The sequence below is a fragment of the Paroedura picta genome, chromosome 9 (genome assembly GCF_049243985.1).
Source record: "Paroedura picta isolate Pp20150507F chromosome 9, Ppicta_v3.0, whole genome shotgun sequence".
Taxonomy (NCBI): domain Eukaryota; kingdom Metazoa; phylum Chordata; class Lepidosauria; order Squamata; family Gekkonidae; genus Paroedura; species Paroedura picta.
Genome location: NC_135377.1, coordinates 10,519,030 through 10,540,928, shown reverse-complemented (window position 1 = coordinate 10,540,928; position 21,899 = coordinate 10,519,030). Strand labels below are relative to the sequence as shown.

Here is a 21,899-nt window from a genome sequence, read left to right as displayed (position 1 = left end):
CCGTGGCCCACAAAAGGTTGGGAGTGGCTGTACTAGACTCCTGGTGGGAGGGTTCCCAGCTCTGGGCTGGGAAATACCTGGGATCAATTTCACCCCCCGGATCCCACACCCCTAGTAAGGATCCTACTCCAGGCTTGGAAGGGGCTGGAGGAACTGAGGTGAACATGAGAGAACGGCCATTCGGATTAGATCTGTGAGGAGAAGGGGCCTTTTCCTTCTACAGTTCTCTCAGTTTGCTGAGGCTTCCTAGTGGAAGAGCTCCATCTAACAGGCCCTGAGGAAAGCCAACAGCTCCCACAGAGCTCGCAGCTCTTCCGGGAGCTGATTCCACCTGGTAGGGGCCAGAACCGAGAAGGCCTATGACTCTGGTTGAGGCCAGGCGAGCTTCCCTAGGGCCGGGAATGACCAAAAAGTTGGTACCCACAGAGCGCAAAGCCCTGTGGGGGGCATAGGGTGACTCAGGTACGTTGGTCCCAGACCATGAAGGGCCTTAAAGGTTAAAAACAAAATCTTGAACTGGATCCGGGTTGCAACTGGCAACTAATGCAGCTGCCTCAGCACAGGCTGGATATGGGCCCTCCATTGCTGCAACATATTTTGGGCGACCCTGTGGGATTTTTAGGCAAGAGAAGTTCAGAGGTTATTGACCATTCCCTTCTTCTGCATTGCAAACCTGGACTTCCTTGGTGGTCTCCCATCCAAAGCGGACCCCGCTTACCTTATGCGACCTGAAAAGACTGGCCTAGCTAGGACAGAGCTTAGCACAGAATATGCACACTGGACTTTTCTGTGTATTTTAAGCTTCTGGAGAGGCAGGCCTTTGGGGGCCAGGGATCACTGCAATTTCCCCCCTGCAAATGTAGAGGTTTTGTTTCAGCCGTTCACCAGCTGTGAGGCACGCGCACACACACACACACACACACCCTATCAGATCACACACATACTGGACAGATTGTAAATACAGCACAGAGACAATATCCACTTGGGGGAAGGCCAAGACTAATATTTTTTCGTCTCAATACGCTTCCACGCATCACTCAGCCACTCATTCAAACACTCTGTATCTATCCCGAAATTCACAGTAAGACAAAGCTGTGATGGAAACGACATAGACACGGCAATCTGTTGTAGTCTTTTCAATTTCTGGCGTTCACTCCTTCAAGTGATTTGTCTGGACATTCAAGAGCAGAGAGGAAATGCCCAAGGAATAAAAGGGAAACGGAGAGGTTAGGAAGTTCAGAACTATAAACGCTAGAGTTTTGGACTCCCTTACAGGTCTCGCCTTTTAGTACCGTCATGAAAAATGTGCTTGAGGCCACATAAAGAAGCGAAACGTCACGTGAAAGGCCCAACAGATCTTACAAGATATCTTCTGTGGTCTTGGATAGCCAGTTTGGTGTGGTGGTCAGGAGTGCGGACTTCTTATCTGGCATGCCAGGTTCGATTCTGCGCTCCCCCACATGCAGCCAGCTGGGTGACCTTGGGATCGCCACGGCACTGATAAAACTGTTCTGACCGGACAGTGACATCTGTGTTCTCTCAGCCTCACCCACCCCACAGGGTGTCTGTTGTGGGGAGAGAAAAGGGAAGGCGACTGTAAGCCGCTTTGAGCCTCCTTTGGGTAGAGAAAAGCGGCATATAAGAACCAACTCTTCTTCTTCTTCAATGGCCTCGGGTTGCTGATGACGCAAAACCCAGGAACCTGGTGGGTATAAACAGAACCGCTCAGCCAATTCCAAGCAGAAAATCCTAAAGGAGCAAAGGAGGACGATAGCTCTGCTCCTTGTGCAATTCCACAGCATTCTATTTTGCGTGGATTGTTTTCGTTGCAATGGAAACAGCCAGATGAGGCAGAGCAAAGATTTTGTATTTCTTTCTGCGTACAAGAAAAATGGTTTCCTATCCATCTTTCTCATCTTAAATACTTAGGAGAGAAGACTCCAAACCACAAGGGGGAGAAAAAACCACATACAGCGGCAGCTAATGATTCGGAATTCATTAAACCTACAGGATATCCAGAGAGCGCTAATGTCTTTCCGCTCAAATGCTTTACCAACACAAATATTTCAACATGGATTCCCTTGCTGCAACCTGTAGGTTGGACCCTTCAGATCTGCCAGTGGTGTTCCTTTGGCACAAGGAAATCAAGCTCTTCTATTAAGAGAAGGCTCTTAACACAGGAGGAAAGAGGCATAGCGAAAACAACAAATCCACAGGATCCACCTCATTCTGCAGATTACAACCTAAGACATTTGATTTTAACTTCCTAAGCAGCCTCACTTAAATGGGCCATCTTTAGGTTATTATCACAAAATGAGCAATGCACAAATGAATCCACCAGCTTGAGATCTACAGAACTCATAAATGTATAATTAGCCAGGTTATACCATGCATGCACGGTTTTTTTTGCGGGGGGGGGGGGAGAAGAGAGGGAATTTCAGGGTCAAAGGTTTACAGACATGAAAAGGTTTTAAGCACTAGACTTTAAAAGATATTCATTTTCAAATGCTTTGGCGTCCATTCTCCTGCACAATCGTATGAGTGGCTTTTCAAAAGTGTGGAACTCTGTCATGGAAGAGGAGGAAATTTGCCTCACGTTTTTGGCTCGTGAAAGTCTATCGTTTTTCAATACTCCTTTTCTTATGAAGGCTGCAGTATAGTTTTTGGGCTGGCTCCACCTCCTGCAGCAGCCATTTTGTAGGCCACACCCAACATGCAATGTCAGAATTCCAAAGCTGCCTTCTGGCTCAAAAAGCTTGTGGACCCCTGCCTTCGGGGCAGTCAAGGCAAGAGACAAATAGAGGTGGTTTGCCATTGCCTACCTCTGTCCTCTGGACTTCCTTTGTGGTCTTCTATCCAAGTATGCAGCAGGGGCGACTCTGCTTGGCTTCCAAGATCTAATGAGATCCGACTAGCCTGGGCCATCCGGGTCAGGGCGGTCTAATATAATGTGTAGATATGCTTCACTGAAGATGCAACCGCTGGGGTGGGATTCACACAGATGTCCGAACAGCCTACGGCAAGGCACGTTGGAGCTTAAACACGTGCGAATATGCTAAGAGAGCTATCCTACTTTTCTAGCATTAGCGGAACACCATTGCTTTCGTGTTATATCTGAATAAGGAGGACAGGAATGTATTTATTTTTCTACTTGTATGCAGCCCTGTTTAAGGTCCTCCAGGGTTCTGATGTTCTCATTCAGCAGAGCATTCTACCAAGCCATGCCCTCGCTGAGGCCGGTTTGACCTCAGGTTTCTTGGGGGGATGTAATGAAAGAGGTGCGGAGACAAACGTCCCAGACAATTTAGGGCTTTAAAGGTGAAAACCAACATCTTGAGCCTGATTCGGTCCTCAATCTGGAGCCAGTGCAGCTGGGAGAGCACAGGTCAAAGTCAAAGGGGGGCTCTTCACTGGGTCCTTGTGAGGCAGCTGCGTTCTGGACCAGTTTCCAGAGCAGCCTCCAGGGGAGCTGTGTAGAGTGAGTGGGAAAAGTCTTGGATTTCAAGGCCAAATTATTTTTTGCATGGTTTTGCTGAATTCAAAATTAAAGTCTAGGCAGCTCGTGGAGAATAGACAACCATCAGGAGGCCACAGCCAGAATTACACGCACCAGCCACTGGGGATACGGGGCAGCTTAGACTTACCCAGTGCCTCAACTGTCGAGAAGATGAGCATGATGAGAAATGGCCGGATACAAAAATTGGTACAGAAAAGGAAGACAAAAGAAGTCAAAACCCAGGGTTCTAGCACTACAGCCATTTTACACATCATTACCAGCTCAAAGAGAAGCAAAATGATTCAGTTCACGGTCTTTCCTTCTCAACTCTTTCAACATTTCATAGCTACTCAAGGCAGAAGGTTTAGCAAGTCCCAACAAAAATCTATTAATAAGGCTTTATTGGGAGCTACAGACTTTTCAGATGGGCTCAATGGCTAGTATTCTACTGATGTTGTAACCTGCCTCAAGTACTCCAGGGGAAAGGCAGGCTAGAAGTTCAGGAAACAAATAATTCTTAAAGGGTTCACATGACAACCTCAAGAATCTGAAGGAAAACGAACTGAGATGCTGACATTCTAAAAGGTAAAGGTATCCCCTATGCAAGCACCGAGTCATATCTGACCCTTGGGGTGACGCCCTCTAGCGTTTTCATGGCAGACTCAATACGGGGTGGTTTGCCAGTGCCTTCCCCAGTCATTACCGTTTACCCCCCAGCAAGCTGGGTACTCATTTTACCGACCTCGGAAGGATGGAAGGCTGAGTCAACCTTGAGCCGGCTGCTGGGATCGAACTCCCAACCTCATGGACAGAGCTTTCAGACTGCATTTCTGCCGCTTACCACTCTGCACCACAAGAGGCATTCTAACTGTCCCTTATCTCAGACATGGCATTCCAATCATGCAGCTATGATAGGAAGAATCAAGAAATGCAACTTTCTGCCTTCTGCTCTCACAAATAGATCCCCCTTCCTTTGTTTTCTGGTTTCCTCTAACCATTAGATCCAAATTAGAAAATTGTATTTTAGGCTAACCTACGAACCACGAACTGAAATATTTGCAGGAAATGCTAAATGCAAATTGGTACAACGCTGGAACTAGACAACTACAGTTAGAGGAAACAGAGGCCAGCCTTGGAAATGAAAAGGAACAAGGGAAGGGAAGAGGGGGTTGTGAGCTTGCAGCATGGTCCTGATTGACCCTCTGAATTTGTCCATAGTACATGCCTTATTTCTCTTCAATGTGTCACACAAGGATCTTCTACATCCTTATGCAAATACCTGTGTCCCCCCTCCCCCCACTCACAGAGGTGTGGTTAAAGGGAATTCTGCAAATATAATTTCAACATCCTACCCAAGAAGGACTAAATAGGCACAGACAACTTTGCGATCCCTTTTCCACCTTGCTTATAGGATGTTATGTCTTAGACGTTGTTTTTAGTTTGCACTATGTTCTAAATCTATCATTCCAGCCCCGCTACAATGAATGTCTTAAGTTATCTGATTTTGTCTTTTTCATAAACTACCTCGTGTCCCTGCGAGAATGGCATGCTAAGAATAATGTAAGTAAAATAGTAAGTATTTGCATGTAGCTGCTTGGAGCGGCATGGTTTTATTTTTAGATAGTTTTGCATACTTTTTCCTTCTTAATAGACTGCTGGAGGTCACAATGAAAATATAATGGGTAGTAGTCATGTGTGCCACAGTTTTACCACTTAACCACTGTAATTTATTGAATCTAAAACATTTTATGCGGACTTTCCACCCAATAAGAGTCTCCAAGGCAGAATCTTCACATATTAAGTATTGACTCAACATATTCTAAAGTTTCCCTCTGCAACTACAACATCTAGAAGCATTACAACTGCTCTACTACATCCTTGTGTGTGCGTGTGCAAACGTGTCATGTGAAATAATGCAATCCTATAGTTAAATAAGCACTTCCAAACAGCCACCCTTCTATAGTATGAGACTTCCGTATATGTTTGTAGCACCCAGAAATATATAGATCACACACCGATAATGTTTCCAGTTCAAATTAGCATCCTCATCTCCAAAAGGGACCACAAACTCATAATCCTGCTAATACAGGAGCTCCAAAACTACCTGAATCCTTTTCTTATTAATTTCTCTAAACAGACATCATGTAGTCTCCCAAAGATATTCCACCAAAGGGGGGGGGGGGGAGAAGGCCTTTAAAGAGTAAAATTAAAGAGAACGAAGAGAAGAATAAAGATTAAAGGGAGGAAGAGAATGAGTCTACAACACAAGCGTATTGATGGATGCAATGAAAATTTTATTTCACAGTGGATAAGATCATTCGATGAGAGATAATCAGAGCTCCAAATGAGAGAGAGAGAGGTCACCTTTCCAGGGTCCGAAGGGAGCAAAAATATTGACGCAAGACCCAATTTCCGTATTTCTTTTTGCTGTTCTAAATGGTTCACCCCGTTTTATGTTTCAATAGGAATCCATGGGAGGGTTTGCCCATCATGCTTATGGAGACAATATTGGTAAACACAGGTTCTCCTGGTTTGTTTGTTTGGAAAGGCAAGGATGCCCACCAACTGGAAGCTTGCTTAAGATAACTTCCCTAAGCAGCATCGTAGGGACAAAACACAGCCTGAGATTTCATGAAAATAAGAGGGAGGGAGGAAGCCTCGTATCTGCAACCTGACCATTAAGCAACCTGACAAGACTCCCACTCCCTGGTGTTGGGGGGGGGGCTCTCTTCCAGGAGCAACATGAGGTATGGGCTGCAAGTGGGAAGGGGGGACAGACTCAACTCCCAGTCCACAGACAGAAAACCCTTTCATCAGTGGAGATTTACTGTGGCGTCCATATGGACTCTCGCCGACTAGAACACAATTATCCTCCTGAATGTGCAGAACGGTAGAGTCACCTGCCAACCCATCTCTGAGAGAGTGCTCTAAATACCAACTGGGACCACCAAGAGGCAAGACTGCAATTCACAATGTATGCCTTCCTGATTGTTTTCCCTTCTCTCCCGCTGCCCTCTTGACTGAACACGTTAACAAGCTTAAAAAAAAAAACCTAGAAAAGTGTTGTGGTTCGGTCCTTGGTGGCTTGGGAACCGGACCGAACCCCGCCATCAGAGGCGCCCGCGATCACGGAGGTAGGGCATGGTGATCATAGGCAAGCCGGCAGCTGGGCGCCCCACCCGATCGTTGAGGTGGCAATGGCCGCTAAAGAACCTCAATGTCCCCCTCCACCTTTTGACAAGGGCCCGGAGATGGCCCTTTGTTCCAGGAAAATGGGCCATCAGGAACCCCGGAAAACCTCGCATACGTGCATGAGTCATGATTGTATCAGCATGTTCCCTCCGCAAGTACTGGGTGGGGCAATACAGCCTAAGGAGGTGGGTTTTGTATAAAAGGGAGTTTCCACCTGGAGTTCGGTGGAAGCTCTTACTCCATACCAGCGGACTCCACGTTGCTGAAATAAAGCTTGTTCCTGTTGTATCGTTCACCAGGCCTGGCGTGACGTTTTCTTCAAAAGGGCACCCTGTTTTTTCAGTTAGCAAGCGGGTCTCCGACATCGTAAGAGCTTCCCCCGAACTCCAGGGTCGGCATCGCACCCGAGCGCTTATCGGGACGGATCCAGAGATGGCGTTTTCAAGCAACGGGGCGGTCTCGACCCCCACGAACCCCGGGAACATGAGTTTAATGTCCCCGGGAGATTTCCTCCGAAAATCGGGGGGCCAGGAGCAGCTGTCCGGGACCCCGAGACCCTCGGCAGCGGCGGCCAAGGGAAGGCGCCGGGCCATGGGGTTCCCAAGCACGGGGGGGAGCGCGCCGAGGTCTGGGGGGTTGGCCCCAACCTGGGACACCCAGCTGAGGCAGGCGCTTCGCCCGGTAGGACCTGAGGAATCCCTAGAGGACCTGCGGCGGGCCATGGCGGACTTGGCCAGGCGCTTGCAGGCAGCTGAAGCCCGTGAGCAAGCTCGGGCCGGGCCCGGAGGGACTGGTAGTACAACGGCGGAGGGGATCGCGTCGAGTGAGGACGTCTCCAGCGACGAGGACGAGCCCGGCACTGGTGAGCGGGCCCCGGACCCCGACCCGGAGCAGTTTTCAGTCCCGAGTAGGCGAGACGGCCAGCGGAGAGGCGAGACAGCAGAGGATCTCGGGGGAGCGGGTGAGCCGACGGGGCGGCGAGAGCCGGACCAACGCAGGAGCGACGTGCAAGGCAGGGAGCGGCACGGCGTCGTTGGGCAAGTTGGTAGCCGGTGGAGCGGAGCAGGACGAGACGGCGGACGCCGAGAATCCCGGATCCGGAGGGGGTCGGACTACTCTCCAAAACGTTCCCCCCCAGAGCTTAAGGCGCGTTTCGACGGGACGCCGGACGACCTCCCGCAGTTCCTCCTCCACGCGCTGACGCATGCCCGGAGGTATGGAGACCGGTATGAGGACTCCGAGGACTTGGTCTGGGGGGTGGCCTCGTGTCTCCAGGGCAAGGCGGGTCAGTGGTACCTAGGGTTGGCCGAGCGCGGCGACCCGGCAACTCGGGACCTGCAGGACTTCGTGGTCGCGCTCCGCCGACGATTCCAGGACCCCCAGGCTGAGGACAAGGCAAAGAGTCGGATCAAGGGACTTCGACAGGGTACTAGGGGGGTTATGGACTATATAGACATTTTCCGGAGGGAAGCAGGCAAGGTGTTCTCCTGGAACGAGGAGACCCAAATCGAGTACTTCCGGGAGGGCCTTAACCCGAAGCTCAGGGAATGGGCCGTGATCAAGGGGACGGAAGAAGATCTGTCTACACTGGAGGGGTGGTGTTTTGTGGTCGCCAAGCTGGAAGCCAGCCTGGGTTGGGCCGCCGCACCCCCTCGGGAGGCCAAAGGCGGGTCAGCCGAGGCGCCGAGACCGGGCCCCGACAACTCTCGCCCCAAACGACCCCCGAACCCCGAGCGGGAAAGGAGACGCCGGGAAGGTCTGTGCCTGAAATGCGGGGGGTCAGGACATTTCGCAGCAGCGTGCCAACGGCAAGGGGGGGAGGACCGCGGGCTCTCCCAGGGGGGAGGTGCGACACGCCCCCAGCAGGCACGCCGGGCGGAGGACCTCCGCAACGAACCGGGAAGCGCCCAGGCGACGGGAAACGGCCAGGACCTGCTGTAGACGGCGCCGGGCAGCAGGTCCCGCGGTGCGAGGGAAAACCCCTGCAGCATGAGGCGCGACCTCCGAACGTGGTAATTTTAGAGCTCCGGAACCCGGAGAACGGACTAAGTTGGGTGGGGGAGGCTCTTTTGGACTCTGGATGCGACCACAGCATGGTCCACCCCCAGATAGCCCGGGCTTTGGGGCTACCGAAGCGCATTCGGAAGGTTCCCCTGGTTTTCGTCCAGATGGACGGCAGCCCGATTCAGGGGGGACCTTTCGGGGAGGAGGTGGGTCCTATCGCCATCCACATAGGGGACCACCAAGAGCTGCGGTGGCTGATCCAGGTCCCCGTAGCGGGATATCGGGCGGTGTTGGGCCTGGATTGGCTGAAGGAACACAACCCCGTGGTGGACTGGCGGGCGGGGACCCTGAAGTTCGACTTGACGGTGGGTGCACGGCATCGGGTCCCCCGCGAGAATTCCAGCCACAAGAGGACGGCGGCGCGTCCCAGGGGAGCGGCGGCGGCGCAGCAGGAGATACCAGAGCCCGAGGTCCCGCCAGAGTACCGAGACCTCGCAGCCGTTTTCAGCGAGCGGGAAGCGGACGAGCTACCCCCACACCGCCGCACGGACTGCGCTATCAACATCCCAGAGGGGGCGGTACTACCCAAAGGGCGCATCTACAAGATGAGTGAGGGTGAGCTCAAGGACCTCCGGGAGTTTTTGGGTAAAAATCTGGCCCGAGGTTTCATCCGGCCCGCTTCCAGTCCCATGGGAGCTCCAGTCTTGTTCGTCCGGAAAAAGGATGGGTCCCGACGGCTGTGCCAGGACTACCGGGGCCTCAACGCCATCGCAGCGGGGAACGCTTACCCCCTCCCGCTGATCCCGGATTTGCTGGCCCGGCTGGGCAAAGGGACTCTGTTCACTAAGCTGGACCTAAGGGAGGCGTACTACCGGGTACGCATCCGGGAGGGGGATGAGTGGAAAACAGCGTTTAACTGTCAATTGGGACAATTCGAATTTAAAGTGATGCCGTTCGGTTTAAGCGGGGCACCTGGGGTTTTCATGAGTCTAATTAATGAGGTGTTGCAGGACCTTCTGTTTCAGGGGGTGGTTGTTTATTTGGATGACGTCCTGATCTACAGCCAAGATCCCCAAGAGCACGTGACCCTGGTGAGGGAGGTGTTAAAGCGCCTGCTGGCAAACCACCTATACGTGAAGCTGGCTAAGTGCGAATTCCACCGTCCCTCCCTGGACTATTTGGGCTACCGCATCTCAGCCCAGGGCATAGCTATGGACCCCGAGAAGGTGCAGGCGGTGCTGGCCTGGGAAAGGCCCCGCACCCGGAAACAGCTACAAAGCTTCCTGGGGTTTGCTAACTTTTTTAGAGGCTTCATCCCCAGATACTCCTCCGTAGTGGCTCCCCTCACGGACTTGCTAGGTACCAAGGGGAGAGGTCCTCGCGCCACGCGGCCCAGCGCAGCGCTCGGCTGGAATGAGAAATCGGAGGCAGCGTTCCTGGCCCTCAAGCAAGCTTTCGCGTCTGAGCCCACGCTACTGCACGTCGACCCAACCCAGCCGATGGTGGTACAAGTCGACGCCAGCGACGCAGCAGCCGGGGCGGTTCTCCTGCAGCGAGACAAGGCGGGACAGCTGAGGCCGGCGGCCTACCTCTCACGAAAATTCGCCGAAACGGAGCGGAACTGGTCTACCTGGGAGAAGGAGGCGTTTGCGATTAAGTTCGCCCTCACCGAATGGCGGCATTGGCTGGAGGAAACAGAGGAGCCGTTCGAGGTCTGGACAGATCACAAGAATCTGGAGGCGCTCCGGCAACCGCGATCCCTGAACGCCAAGCAGATGAGGTGGGCGGAGTTCTTTTCGCGGTACAATTTCAAGCTTGGTCACATCCCCGGCAAAGAGAATTTCCTCGCGGACGCCCTCTCCCGTCTGCCGCATTATGGGGAGGGGTACGCTCCCTGCACCAGGTCCGTGTTTGGTGAGGAGCAGCTGGGACGGGGGGTCGTCACTAGGCGTCGGGCCAGGGAGGAATGGGAGCCCGACCCGGCGACCGCCCCGCTCCGAGACCGCCTAGTGGCAGCCTACGGGACAGACGAGGAGCTGGCTGAGCTCCGGGACTCTTTGATTTTGGACTCCGGTCTCTGGCGGAGGGGGGAGGCTGTCTACGTCCCGGAAGGGCTACGACGGGAAGCCCTCAGCCTCTGCCACGATGCTAAGACCGCCGGGCACTTCGGTTTCGTAAAATCCTGGAAGTTGGCCCGGCGGCGGTTTTGGTGGCCCAGTCTGCGGCGGGACACAAAAGCTTACGTCAGTGGTTGTCCTGTCTGCCTGACCTGCAAGCCGGGGGTTGGCAAGCCGAAAGGTCTGCTGCACCCGCTCGAGGTCCCGACCCGGCCGTGGTCAGTGATCTCCATGGACTTTATAACAGACTTGCCTCCCAGCAAGGGGAAAACGGTGATCTGGGTGGTGGTAGATCTATTTTCCAAACAGGCCCATTTCATTCCTTGCGCCAGTGTCCCCAGTGCTTCACAGTTGGCTCGGATGTTCCTGGATCACGTGTTCCGACTGCACGGGCTGCCGGACAAGGTGATTTCCGATCGGGGCTCACAATTCGTGTCCCGGTTTTGGCAAGCTTTCCTGCGCCTGTTAGACATCGAGCAAGGGCTGAGCTCCGCTTACCACCCCCAGACGGACGGGCAGACCGAGCGGGTTAATCAAGTACTGGAGCAGTACTTGCGGTGTTTCGGTTCCTATCATCAAGACACCTGGGTGCCCCTGCTCCCCCTGGCCGAGTTCGCGTACAACAACGCAGACCACAGCAGCACGGAGATGTCGCCTTTTGCCGTCGTCTACGGGACAGACCTGAGACACTTCCCGGAGCTTGGAGAGGTCCCCGCCCGGGAATCGGCCGACCTTCGCGAGTGGGGGAAGCGTGCCGGGAGCTGCTGGAAGTCGCTGCAGGAGCAGCTCCACAAAGTCAAGGCAGCGCAGAAAGAGGACGCCGACCGGAAGAGACGACCAGCTGAGGAGATCCGACCGGGGGATCGAGTTTACCTTTCCACCCGGAACCTACGGTTGAATTTGCCCAGCAAGAAGCTAGGCCCTCGGTTTTTGGGGCCTTTCGAGGTCTTGGCCCCGATCAACGAAGTTTCGGTCAAGCTCAAGCTCCCCAAGAACCTCCGGCACATCCATCCCGTCTTTCACGTGAGCCTTCTAAAAAAAACTCCGGACGGTGACGTTTGGCACCCCGTGTTTTCCCCGCCAGCGCCCGAGGTCCTGCCGGGGGGGGAGCACCACGAGGTGGCGGATATCCTGGACTCTAGACTCCACAGGGGGAAGTTGCAGTACCTCGTGGAATGGAAGGACTTCGCTTTGGGGGACCGGGAATGGGTCTGGGCAGCGGACGTCCTTGCGCCCCGACTCACTGAACGTTTCCACAAGCGGTATCCTGGCCGTCCCGGGGGGTTGGAGAATGGACCTTTGGGGGGGCAGAATGTCGTGGTTCGGTCCTTGGTGGCTTGGGAACCGGACCGAACCCCGCCATCAGAGGCGCCCGCGATCACGGAGGTAGGGCATGGTGATCATAGGCAAGCCGGCAGCTGGGCGCCCCACCCGATCGTTGAGGTGGCAATGGCCGCTAAAGAACCTCAATGTCCCCCTCCACCTTTTGACAAGGGCCCGGAGATGGCCCTTTGTTCCAGGAAAATGGGCCATCAGGAACCCCGGAAAACCTCGCATACGTGCATGAGTCATGATTGTATCAGCATGTTCCCTCCGCAAGTACTGGGTGGGGCAATACAGCCTAAGGAGGTGGGTTTTGTATAAAAGGGAGTTTCCACCTGGAGTTCGGTGGAAGCTCTTACTCCATACCAGCGGACTCCACGTTGCTGAAATAAAGCTTGTTCCTGTTGTATCGTTCACCAGGCCTGGCGTGACGTTTTCTTCAAAAGGGCACCCTGTTTTTTCAGTTAGCAAGCGGGTCTCCGACAAAAAGAGAGCTGGGGGAAACCAGAAAGACTCCATCTACAAACAACTAGGTTACCGAAGTGGCTTTTCTGGATACATCTTTTTACTCAATCCAAGCACAGCAACAGACAAACTGTGAACAAGGCACCTCCTAGACAGGCACACACACACAGAGGCAGACAGACATTACTAAACAGCTTATAAAAAATGGTCAAATAACATTTTGTTCTTATTATCTATTTATAACATTTTGGTGGTTATAATTTATTCATTCATTCATTTATTAATTAGATTTATAGGCCTGCTGGATTACAGTGGCTAACAACAGATAGAACAATATATATAATACAATAAAATACATAAAAATTTCACAAACCCCAGTCCCATAACAAGCCAAAACCAAATCCCTCCTCTCCCGCATGAGCCCCTGCTCATGGTAATTATAGTCCATGGAGACCTGGAGAGCCACAATTTGGCCACCCTTGATCTATAGGCTGGATTCTGTGCTCTGCCAGTGTAAAACAACAGCAGGCTTACATTTCACCACCTTCTCAGCAGCTCCCCATGAGCACCAAAAAATGGCAACGTCAGGAGTCAGAAGATCCACATTGGCATGAAACCATGCTGTCCTGGTGGCTACAGTGAGGAGGCAGAAACAAGTCAATTCATGCCTCCCACCTCTTTCACCAGCAGGCCTCTTGTTGACAGTTCCATTGGCATGATGAGAGGTAGAGAGAGGGACATTTTAGCTCAGTTCCTTCTTTCCTTGCCACAGCTGCCGCACGGAACACTGAGGGGGCTGTGGCTCAGTGGAAGAGCATCTGCTTGGCATGCAGAAGGTCAAAGGATCAATCCCTGGTATCTCCGGTTAAAAGCTCTGGCAGGAGGTGATGTGAAAGACCTTGGCCTGATACCCTGGAAAGCAGTTGCCAGTCTGAGTAGAGAATATTGACTTTGATGGACCAAGTCCATCAACAGAAGGCAGTTTTATGTATTTCACTGGATGTGTGTGGGTCCCCTAACCTATGCCAGTGTGCTTCCAGGGTTCACCCAGGGCTTCTGGAGAAAGCAGGAAAGATCACTCCAACACTTTACATACACTTAAATTGGAAGCATTACAAAAACAACCCCCCCCCCCAAAAAAAAAGGACTGTAATTGGGGCTGGACACAAAAAAGTCCTTTTGGTAAGCAAGAACTGCCTTGTAACAGAGCCCTTTTGGTTTAGCAAAAGGTGGTCCTTGGATCTAACCCAATGTGTTTACCCTTTAATGTTGGGGGAAATGCAAGAGGCAGTCTCTGAAACCGACTGTATATCTATTCCAGCAGCAGGTGAGGGAAGTTATACAGGGAAGATGGTAGGGACTGAATAGGGGAAGAGGGAGATACACGAGGATTGGGAATGGTCTGGTTAGTTCAGAAAGGGATGCATAAAGTTCAAGGAAAGTTGCAAAAAACACCAGCGATACAAATATTTACTCCTAGTCACAAGATCACAGAATGAAACCAAACAACATCCAACTGTTCCAGCTAGCACAACGTTCACTTAAAATAGAACAAGCCATTTACCTTTCTTTGCTTTCTTCTGTAGTTTCAGGGTGTCTGAGGATTTCTTTTTTATCTCTTGGCGAGCTTTTTTGTACTCTAAAAGAGAGGCAGAGTTTGTTTGTTGACATAACTGAAATCTACACTGTTGGATGCCTTACAACTGATATAGCTAAACGGCTGGATGTGTTACAAAAAGCAGTTTATTTTAGGGGAACAGAGCATAAGGTAGACAACTAGTGTGAAGAAAAAAATCATTCTTTGATTTAAATTAAGAAACAAAATACGAAACGAAAATTTCCAGCCCAAACACTGAGCATGAAGGGAGGACCTGACCAAGCAAACTGGATATACACCCATGCAACGATTGGGCCCCAATTGAAGAGATTAGCCTTATGCATGTAAGGTAGCCTGTTATATTATGCATATTCAAAATGTGTGAATTTTTTATATCAAATGCATAACAGAACCTTCCACAACAGATATCGTATCTAATAGGATTAGCCCTAACCCCCCAAAAGAAGTGAATGCAGACTAAGGTAAGAACAGAAAGGAAGTTCATTAAGGCAGTGGTCCCCAACCCCCGGTCCTGGGACCGGTACTGGTTCGTGGATCAGTTGTTACCGGGCTACGGCTCCTCCTCGTCCTCCTCCCCGGATGCTGCCTTGGGGGCTGCCCTGCCACTCTGCTGCCGGCTCACCTTTGGTGCTCTCCGGCGGCAGCCATGTCTGGGGCTCCCCCTCGGCATGGCACTGTACAGCTGCTGCTGGCAGCGCCCCCCAGTGGGTGGCGGGAAGTCAGGGGTGCCAGCAGGAAAGCAAGTGGAGCAGGGGCTCAGGCAGCGGCAGTGACGTCCCTCGGCAAAAGACTACCCACCCCCCTGGCCTCAGTAAAATTGTCAAGCGTTGATCGGTTCTCCGTGATAAAAAGGTTGGGGACCACTGCATTAAGGCACTCCAAACACACTGAATTAATGTATTCCTTACTACAGTCAAAGATCATCTCAAAAGTAAACAGACTCCCCTGCTATGATGCATAACAAACTAGTTACATAAATTACATTTAAATGAGAAAATATAACCCATTAGATAAATACAGAACTATGACAGGTTGTAGCAGTTGCACAGAATATGTCCCCTTTAAAATGAATCTAAGCTAATGATGAAAAATAAAAGCCCTATTTCTTCATAGCTCCTTAAGACTAAGGTAATCTGAATTTATCGTAAATATATAAAGTTCCAAACACATGCAAAAAAGGGAACACTTTACTGGAATAACCAACTGATCAGGCTACAACTGCAGTATTTGTCCCCGGACCGGGAGTTGGAGACAGCTGCTCTGACTGCCTTTCAAATACTTATAGAGCCATCATGTCCCCTCTCAACCTTGTCTTCTTCAGGCTGGACATACCCAAGACCCTCAGCCTTTCCTCAGAGGGCTTGGTCCCCAGGCCCCAGATCATCCTTGTCGCTCTCCTCTATACCAGGGGTAGTCAACCTGTGGTCCTCCAGATGTCCATGGACTACAATTCCCATGAACCCCTGCCAGCGCTCGCTGGCAGGGGTTCATGGGAATTGAAGTCCATGGACATCTGGAGGACCACAGGTTGACTACCCCTGCTCTATACCTTCAGTTTTGTCCATGTCCTTTTTGAAGTGTTATGTGATGTTACCTGATCACAGAACAATAGTCTGACTCAGTCTAAAGCAGTTTCATCTGTCTCTTAAGACGAAGGCTCTCATTAACACTTGCGATTGGATTAGTTAGGTCCTTGGGTACAGAGCACATAAAGAAAACGAGCCAGCTAGGGAAGAAACCATTTTAAAAATGAATTTATTCAGTAGTAATAAATCACACACACACACCATCTTGTGTAAGTACCTTTTGCGTGGTCTTTATCCAGTTGATTAACCGCTTTCTTCCACTCTTCCATCTGGTCCTGGAGCGGGTTTATCAGGCAGTCGATTAAAGCACTAATTTTGTTTGGAAAACACCAAGAGGAATCAAAGCCCGGGAGGAAAAGTAAAATCAATCTCTCTCCGCCCTGTGCCTCTGAGCTACTGCAAAACTCTCCCAAAGCACTTAAATAATAATGCAAAATTGTTTTATTGTTAATAACATTACTTCATGCAATGGGCTTTTTCGTTTACATTATCTCAATAACCCTGACAAAAGTAAACACAAATTCTAACAGACTCCATATTGCAAATCATGGTGAGGATGTAGGACTGCCAACCTCCAGGTGGCTCCTGGAGTTCTGCCACTATTAAAAATTGTTCTACAGGCAACCAGCATCAGTTACCCTGGACAAAATAGAATTCTAGAGTTGGAAGGGGCCAACCAGGCCATCTAGTCCAACCCCCCTGCTCAATGCAGGATCAGCCTAAAGCATCCAGGAAAAGTATCTGTCCAGCTGCTGCTTGAAGACTGCCAGTGAAGGGGAGTGGTTCTCAACCTTCCGAATGCCGCGAGCCTTTAATGCAATTCCTTCTGTTGTGGTGACCCTCCAACCATAAAATTATGCAAGTGTTCTTTCACAGAAATCAAACCCAAACTGACCAATGGCATGATCCATTGTATATGATTACATATAAACTGGTTTTTCCCTGGTGTTTCTCAGTTCACTTCTGCCTCTTGTCCCACCATGCTGATCTCGCTCTTTTCGGCTGCTCCAGACAGACGAACGCTCTATCTCGATCTACCCCATAAGGCTGTTGTGTGGATGACACCCCTCCCCCGGCCAACCTGCTTCCCCTGCTGCGACCCCTGTGAAAGGGTTGTTCGACCCCCAGGTTGAGAACCACTGATCTACATCGATAACGAGCTCTCAAATGCACTCCAGGGCTAGCAGATTCAGATGTGGACCCCGTCAAATGTTTGCTTTGGTAACAACGGCTCAGCTTCTTAGCACTGGAATCCCTGCTCTCTAGCAGGGCTTGTTCACTGCTGAGCGACAGTAACCCCCAAGGATAGGAATTCCTAGTGTGTTAAGAAAATAAAAAGAGCCAACAAGTCTGGCTTCTCGGGGTGGGCAGCTAAATCTTCCCTTGCTACAAAGCCCGGTTGTTAGGCGAGAGAAAAGGAAAGGGTGTAACCGGGACCGAAAGTCAGAGGTTAGCTGGAAGCCAGCCCCAGCAAACTACTTAATGTACTCCTGAATGGAAGGGGCCATGTAGCAATTACATTTTGACGGCCGTCCAGCCGTTAACACGGGGCCCAGTTCAAACTCCCGCCAAGCCCAGAGTGTGACACTCTCATCACTCACCTCGAAAACTGCCTGAGTTTGGACTCGATGCTCCGGTGCCGCATGCACATTCGGGTCAGAGCGGAGCCGATTTCTCGGGTAGCACCTGAGGAAAAAAGAAGATGCATTTGTAAAGCTTGCACAACAAAACTGCTTTCCTAGCTAAAAGAGAGGAGTCTGAAGGGAATACCAATATATATATATTTTAATTAATAGAGTTTAGTATGAGGGGATGATCCAGAATGGGGGGAATGTGGGTTCAAGCCACTGTGCAATGCATGGAACTCACTGGGTGACCTTGAACTACTCTCTCACTCTAGCCTTCCTCAAAGGAGGTGGAGAAAATGATGGTGATGGAGGAAGAAACTACAAATGGCTACCGAGGATGCTTTGTTGCTAAAGCTAGAAACATACAAAAGTTTGGAGCAGGTACAGAGACAGGCATTCCCCTCCACCTTGCGCCATTTGTTCCCATTGCCTGTCGTCTTATAAGATGTATCCCCTTATCATCATATGCACGGTTTACAACATGACACCTCAAGGCAGGAAAAGACAGCCACAACATGCAGAACACACTAGGAGTCTAAATGGCCCAAGGGCCTGAGAATCAGGGAGAGGGGGCTCACGAGAGAATAGCCAGTTGGCTGCCCCAAGAGGATCCTGGGACATTGGTCAAGCAACAGACAGCCAAAATAAAAGAACAAAGTTCGAATCTAGTGGCCCCTTTAAGATCAACAGTTTTATTTAAGATATATTTCACGTGCTTGCGTACTTCTTCAGGTACACATGAAAGCTTATACCTTGAATAAAACTCTGCTTTTCTTCAAGGTGCCAAGCTGGACCAAGACAGCTACCTAGCCTAAATAAAATTGCAGAACAAAACAGAATTGCAAAAGCTCCCCCAGACATGAGTTTCTCCAGTGACTCAATACAAGGGCCAGGTACAAAAGGAAAAAAATCTTAAAACCTGAAGTGATGTACCCAGGCAGGTGTACCCAAGGAAACACATTGCAGAACTGCAGCACCACAACAAAGGAGGACTACACTTTGCACAAAGGTGCAAAGCCCATAAGCAAGGACTACTGAGCCAATCTTTATATCCCAGAAATATTCCATATGGAGAGAGATGTTCCAATAAACCTAAAACTATCACAATGCTACATCATAATCTACCCCTTACTTGTAAGGAACTTCCAATGCCATGAATTAAGAGCAGTTCTGCAAGTACACAAAAGTTACTTAACTGCATTTAAGGATTTTTTAAAAACTGTCCATCTCTTGTCAATGTTAGTAATTTCTGACATATGTACAGCACCCAAAAACAGAACAATCAACTCTGTCAATTTATAATGGTTTCCCCATCTGCTGGGAATTGTTACTCACCAACAGCCACCCACAAATGACAACATGGCAGTTTGCTCTACTAATGAGAAAGGAAAAACACAGCATATGTTTATTCTCCCAGGCTTTTTAGGTAATTGCTTCTCTTGTTTTATCAGATTTATTCCACTTTACGCTCTGTTGGTTGGTAAAGCCCAGGATGAGGTACTTCTTTTAGGACACTTTTTTAGATCTTATTACCACCTGTCTATCTTTATCTTGCGTAATTTTATGTTGTGTCCTTCCTGCATTTTTTCTGGTGTTACCTTACATTGTGCAACACCTTGAGTGTTTTATGGGTGGCATGGTTCCTACATATTTGGAAGGAATGAAAACACACTATCTAACCTCAACATCAGGTAATGCTCAGCAAAAATATGTGTAGATACTCAGGGCCATCTGCTAAGGCCCATCCCCAAATCCCTGACTCTGATTATTCATGATCACGATCGTTCCTGATGCAAGACTCAGTGGTCACCTGAGAGCAAAAACTGATGTGATATTCATTTAACAATGTAATCGTAAGCAGAGTTATACCATCCTAGGTCCAATGAAATCAATAAATGTAAAAGAAGATAATGACTCAGGATAGCACTGTATGTCTTCTAAAAAAGAATGGCAAACTTTGCTTGTTTTCCTAAACCAGGGGTAGTCAAACTGCGGCCCTCCAGATGTCCATGGACTACAATTCCTAGAAGCCCCTGCCAGCGAATGCTGGCAGGGGCTCATGGGAATTGTAGTCCATGGACATCTGGAGGGCCGCAGTTTGACTACCCCTGTCCTAAACGGTTAAAAAAGGTAAAGGTATCCCCTGTGCAAGCACGGAGTCATGTCTGACCCTTGGGGTGACGCCCTCCAGCGTTTTCTTGGCAGACTCAATACGGGGTGGTTTGCCAGTGCCTTCCCCAGTCATTACTGTTTACCCCCCAGCAAGCTGGGTACTCATTTTACCGACCTCGAAGGATGGAAGGCTGAGTCAACCTTGAGCTGGCTGCTGGGATTGAACTCCCAGCCTCATGGGCAGAGCTTTCAGACTGCATGTCTGCTGCCTTACCACTCTGCACCACAAGAGGCTCTCCTAAACGGTTGCCAGGTGCTAAAGAGACAGCGGGAAAGCCAACCAGCGTTATGCATACCACAATAACACTATTTTAAATGGATTCTGGACAAGAGAATGCAAAAGATTGCAGTGGAAGTTCTGCCTCCACAGACTCCTACATCAGTGTCATTTACAAAGTGGTTATGGCTGAGGTTCCTCATGTCCAGTTGTGTCAGGATGCATGTGTGTGTTTAGTGCAGTCGAGTTGTTTTCAACTTATGGCAACCCTCTGAATTAATGACGGCCAAAATGGCCTTGCTCAGGTCTTGCAAACTAAGGCCTGTAGCTTCCTTGATTGAATCGACCCATCTCATGTTGGGTCTCCCTCTTTTCCTGCTGTCTTCAACTTTTCCCAACATTACTGCTTTTTCTGGCGAGTCTGGTGGAGGACTATTCCAAACTGCGCATCTAGGAAAAGCAAGCAAGATTTTTTTTCCCCCAGAGCAATTCCTTGCATGTAATAACACAGCTTATCAGGGTGGAGGGGACAGAAGAAAGTCCCAGACTCTCCTCTGCTACAAGGTCCGTTCACAAGGCACCTTGTACCTTACAACTCTTGTGACATCTCTAAAGAGCAGGAAGCCTAAAAATCAGACTGCACATGACACTTAACGCCACCAGTAGATGGTGCTGTTTAAAAAGAGCAGGACTTGAGAACTGACTATGTCGGCTTCTGAAGATCCATCCATTTCAACAGCGAAAGTCAAGACAGTGGGGTGAACAGGACAGCCACCCCTTACTGGGGGGCTCAAGGCTTGGTAACAAGAGGTATACTGCCTTTGACTATGGAGTTTTCATTCCTACGTATTACAGCTGGCAGGTAGGCCTACGGTATGTGAATTTGCCTAATCTAATTTTAAAGCCACCACTGCTAAGGACTCATCTCAGCAACGTTTAGTGATCATTGTGTGAAGCTAAACTGACTTTTGTCTTGAACCTCCATTTCAGTGGATGACTTCTGGAAATCCAACTCATGCCAAGAGGCATTTATCAAGACAGATTCAAGTGGGTCACCGGGAAACAGCAGAACAAATTTTAAGCCCAGTGGCGCCTTCAAGACCGACAAAAACCAATAAAACTTTGTTGGTCTTCACGGTGCCGCTGGACTCAAAATTTGTTCCAACGGCCATTTATTTGCTTTCTTATTATATGAGGCACTTTAAATACCTTGGAAAAACTAGCCGTCTTTCAGAAACGCTCATAAAGCAGTTCTACAAATACTGAAGCTTTAAAAAGAGAGAAGGAGGGAGGAAGAGGGAGAAAAGAAACAACCCATGTCAGACCTTCAATAGGGTACATGCTGTCAATTCAAAAAGTAAATCCTTCCTCCGATACCCAAAATGCTTGCTGAATTCAAGGAAGCTCCAAGAACAGCTGACGGGAACGCAGCGAGTTGTATGTCTGCATTTCCCAACAGGCTAAGGAAATCAGCCATGCGTGGTTGTCACTCAGTTGTCTCTCGGTCCCAGATTATCAACTTGTTTTACAATCCAAGGGCCTATCTACACACAGCCCACATGTGAAAGCCAGACAAGGAAGCCTGAGCTTTGTACAGCTGCCTCTGCCACAATATCATCTTGAATGGGATCCAGAATGGGAGCATGTAAGAGCCTGTTTCGAGTAGGCCTCAGTTGTGTTACAGGAAAACAGGAGCTGGGCAGACCACACAGGTGAGCCCTACCTGTGCAGCCGCATACCTATTCCCTTGTCCTCCATGTCCAGGAGCCTAAACTGTGCATATAAACGCCACACAGCCAGGCTGTGCCTGTGTAAAACAGGATTGCCAACTTTGAGCTGGCAAATTTCTGGAGGTTCTATGTGTGAAGGGGAGACCTTGGTGAGAGAAGGAAAACTCAGCAGGCGATAACGCCACAGAGTCCCTCGTCCACCGTCCAAAGCTACCGCTGTCTCCAGGGGAACATATCTCCGCCAACAGAGACTGATTCTGTGAAGGCTCAAGGGGGTGGCAGGCGACAGTGGATGAGCAATTGGGATGTGAGTGTCCTGCATAGTGCAGGGGGTTGGGCTAGATGACCCAG

General features: G+C 50.0%; 1 protein-coding gene across 13 annotated transcripts in view; it reads right to left on the bottom strand.

The window, feature by feature from the left end:
* The window catches only part of MTSS1 (MTSS I-BAR domain containing 1), a 142,848-nt gene that overhangs the window by 24,863 nt on the left and 96,086 nt on the right, over nucleotides 1-21,899 (bottom strand). For all 13 annotated transcript variants that reach the window (XM_077351531.1, XM_077351528.1, XM_077351529.1 and 10 more), the window contains exons 4-6: nucleotides 17,403-17,487; nucleotides 16,019-16,110; nucleotides 14,162-14,236 (exon numbers count right to left, since the gene is read on the bottom strand). In XM_077351531.1, the coding sequence (XP_077207646.1) occupies nucleotides 14,162-14,236; nucleotides 16,019-16,110; nucleotides 17,403-17,487 (252 nt within the window). The remainder of the gene's footprint in view (nucleotides 1-14,161; nucleotides 14,237-16,018; nucleotides 16,111-17,402; nucleotides 17,488-21,899) is intronic.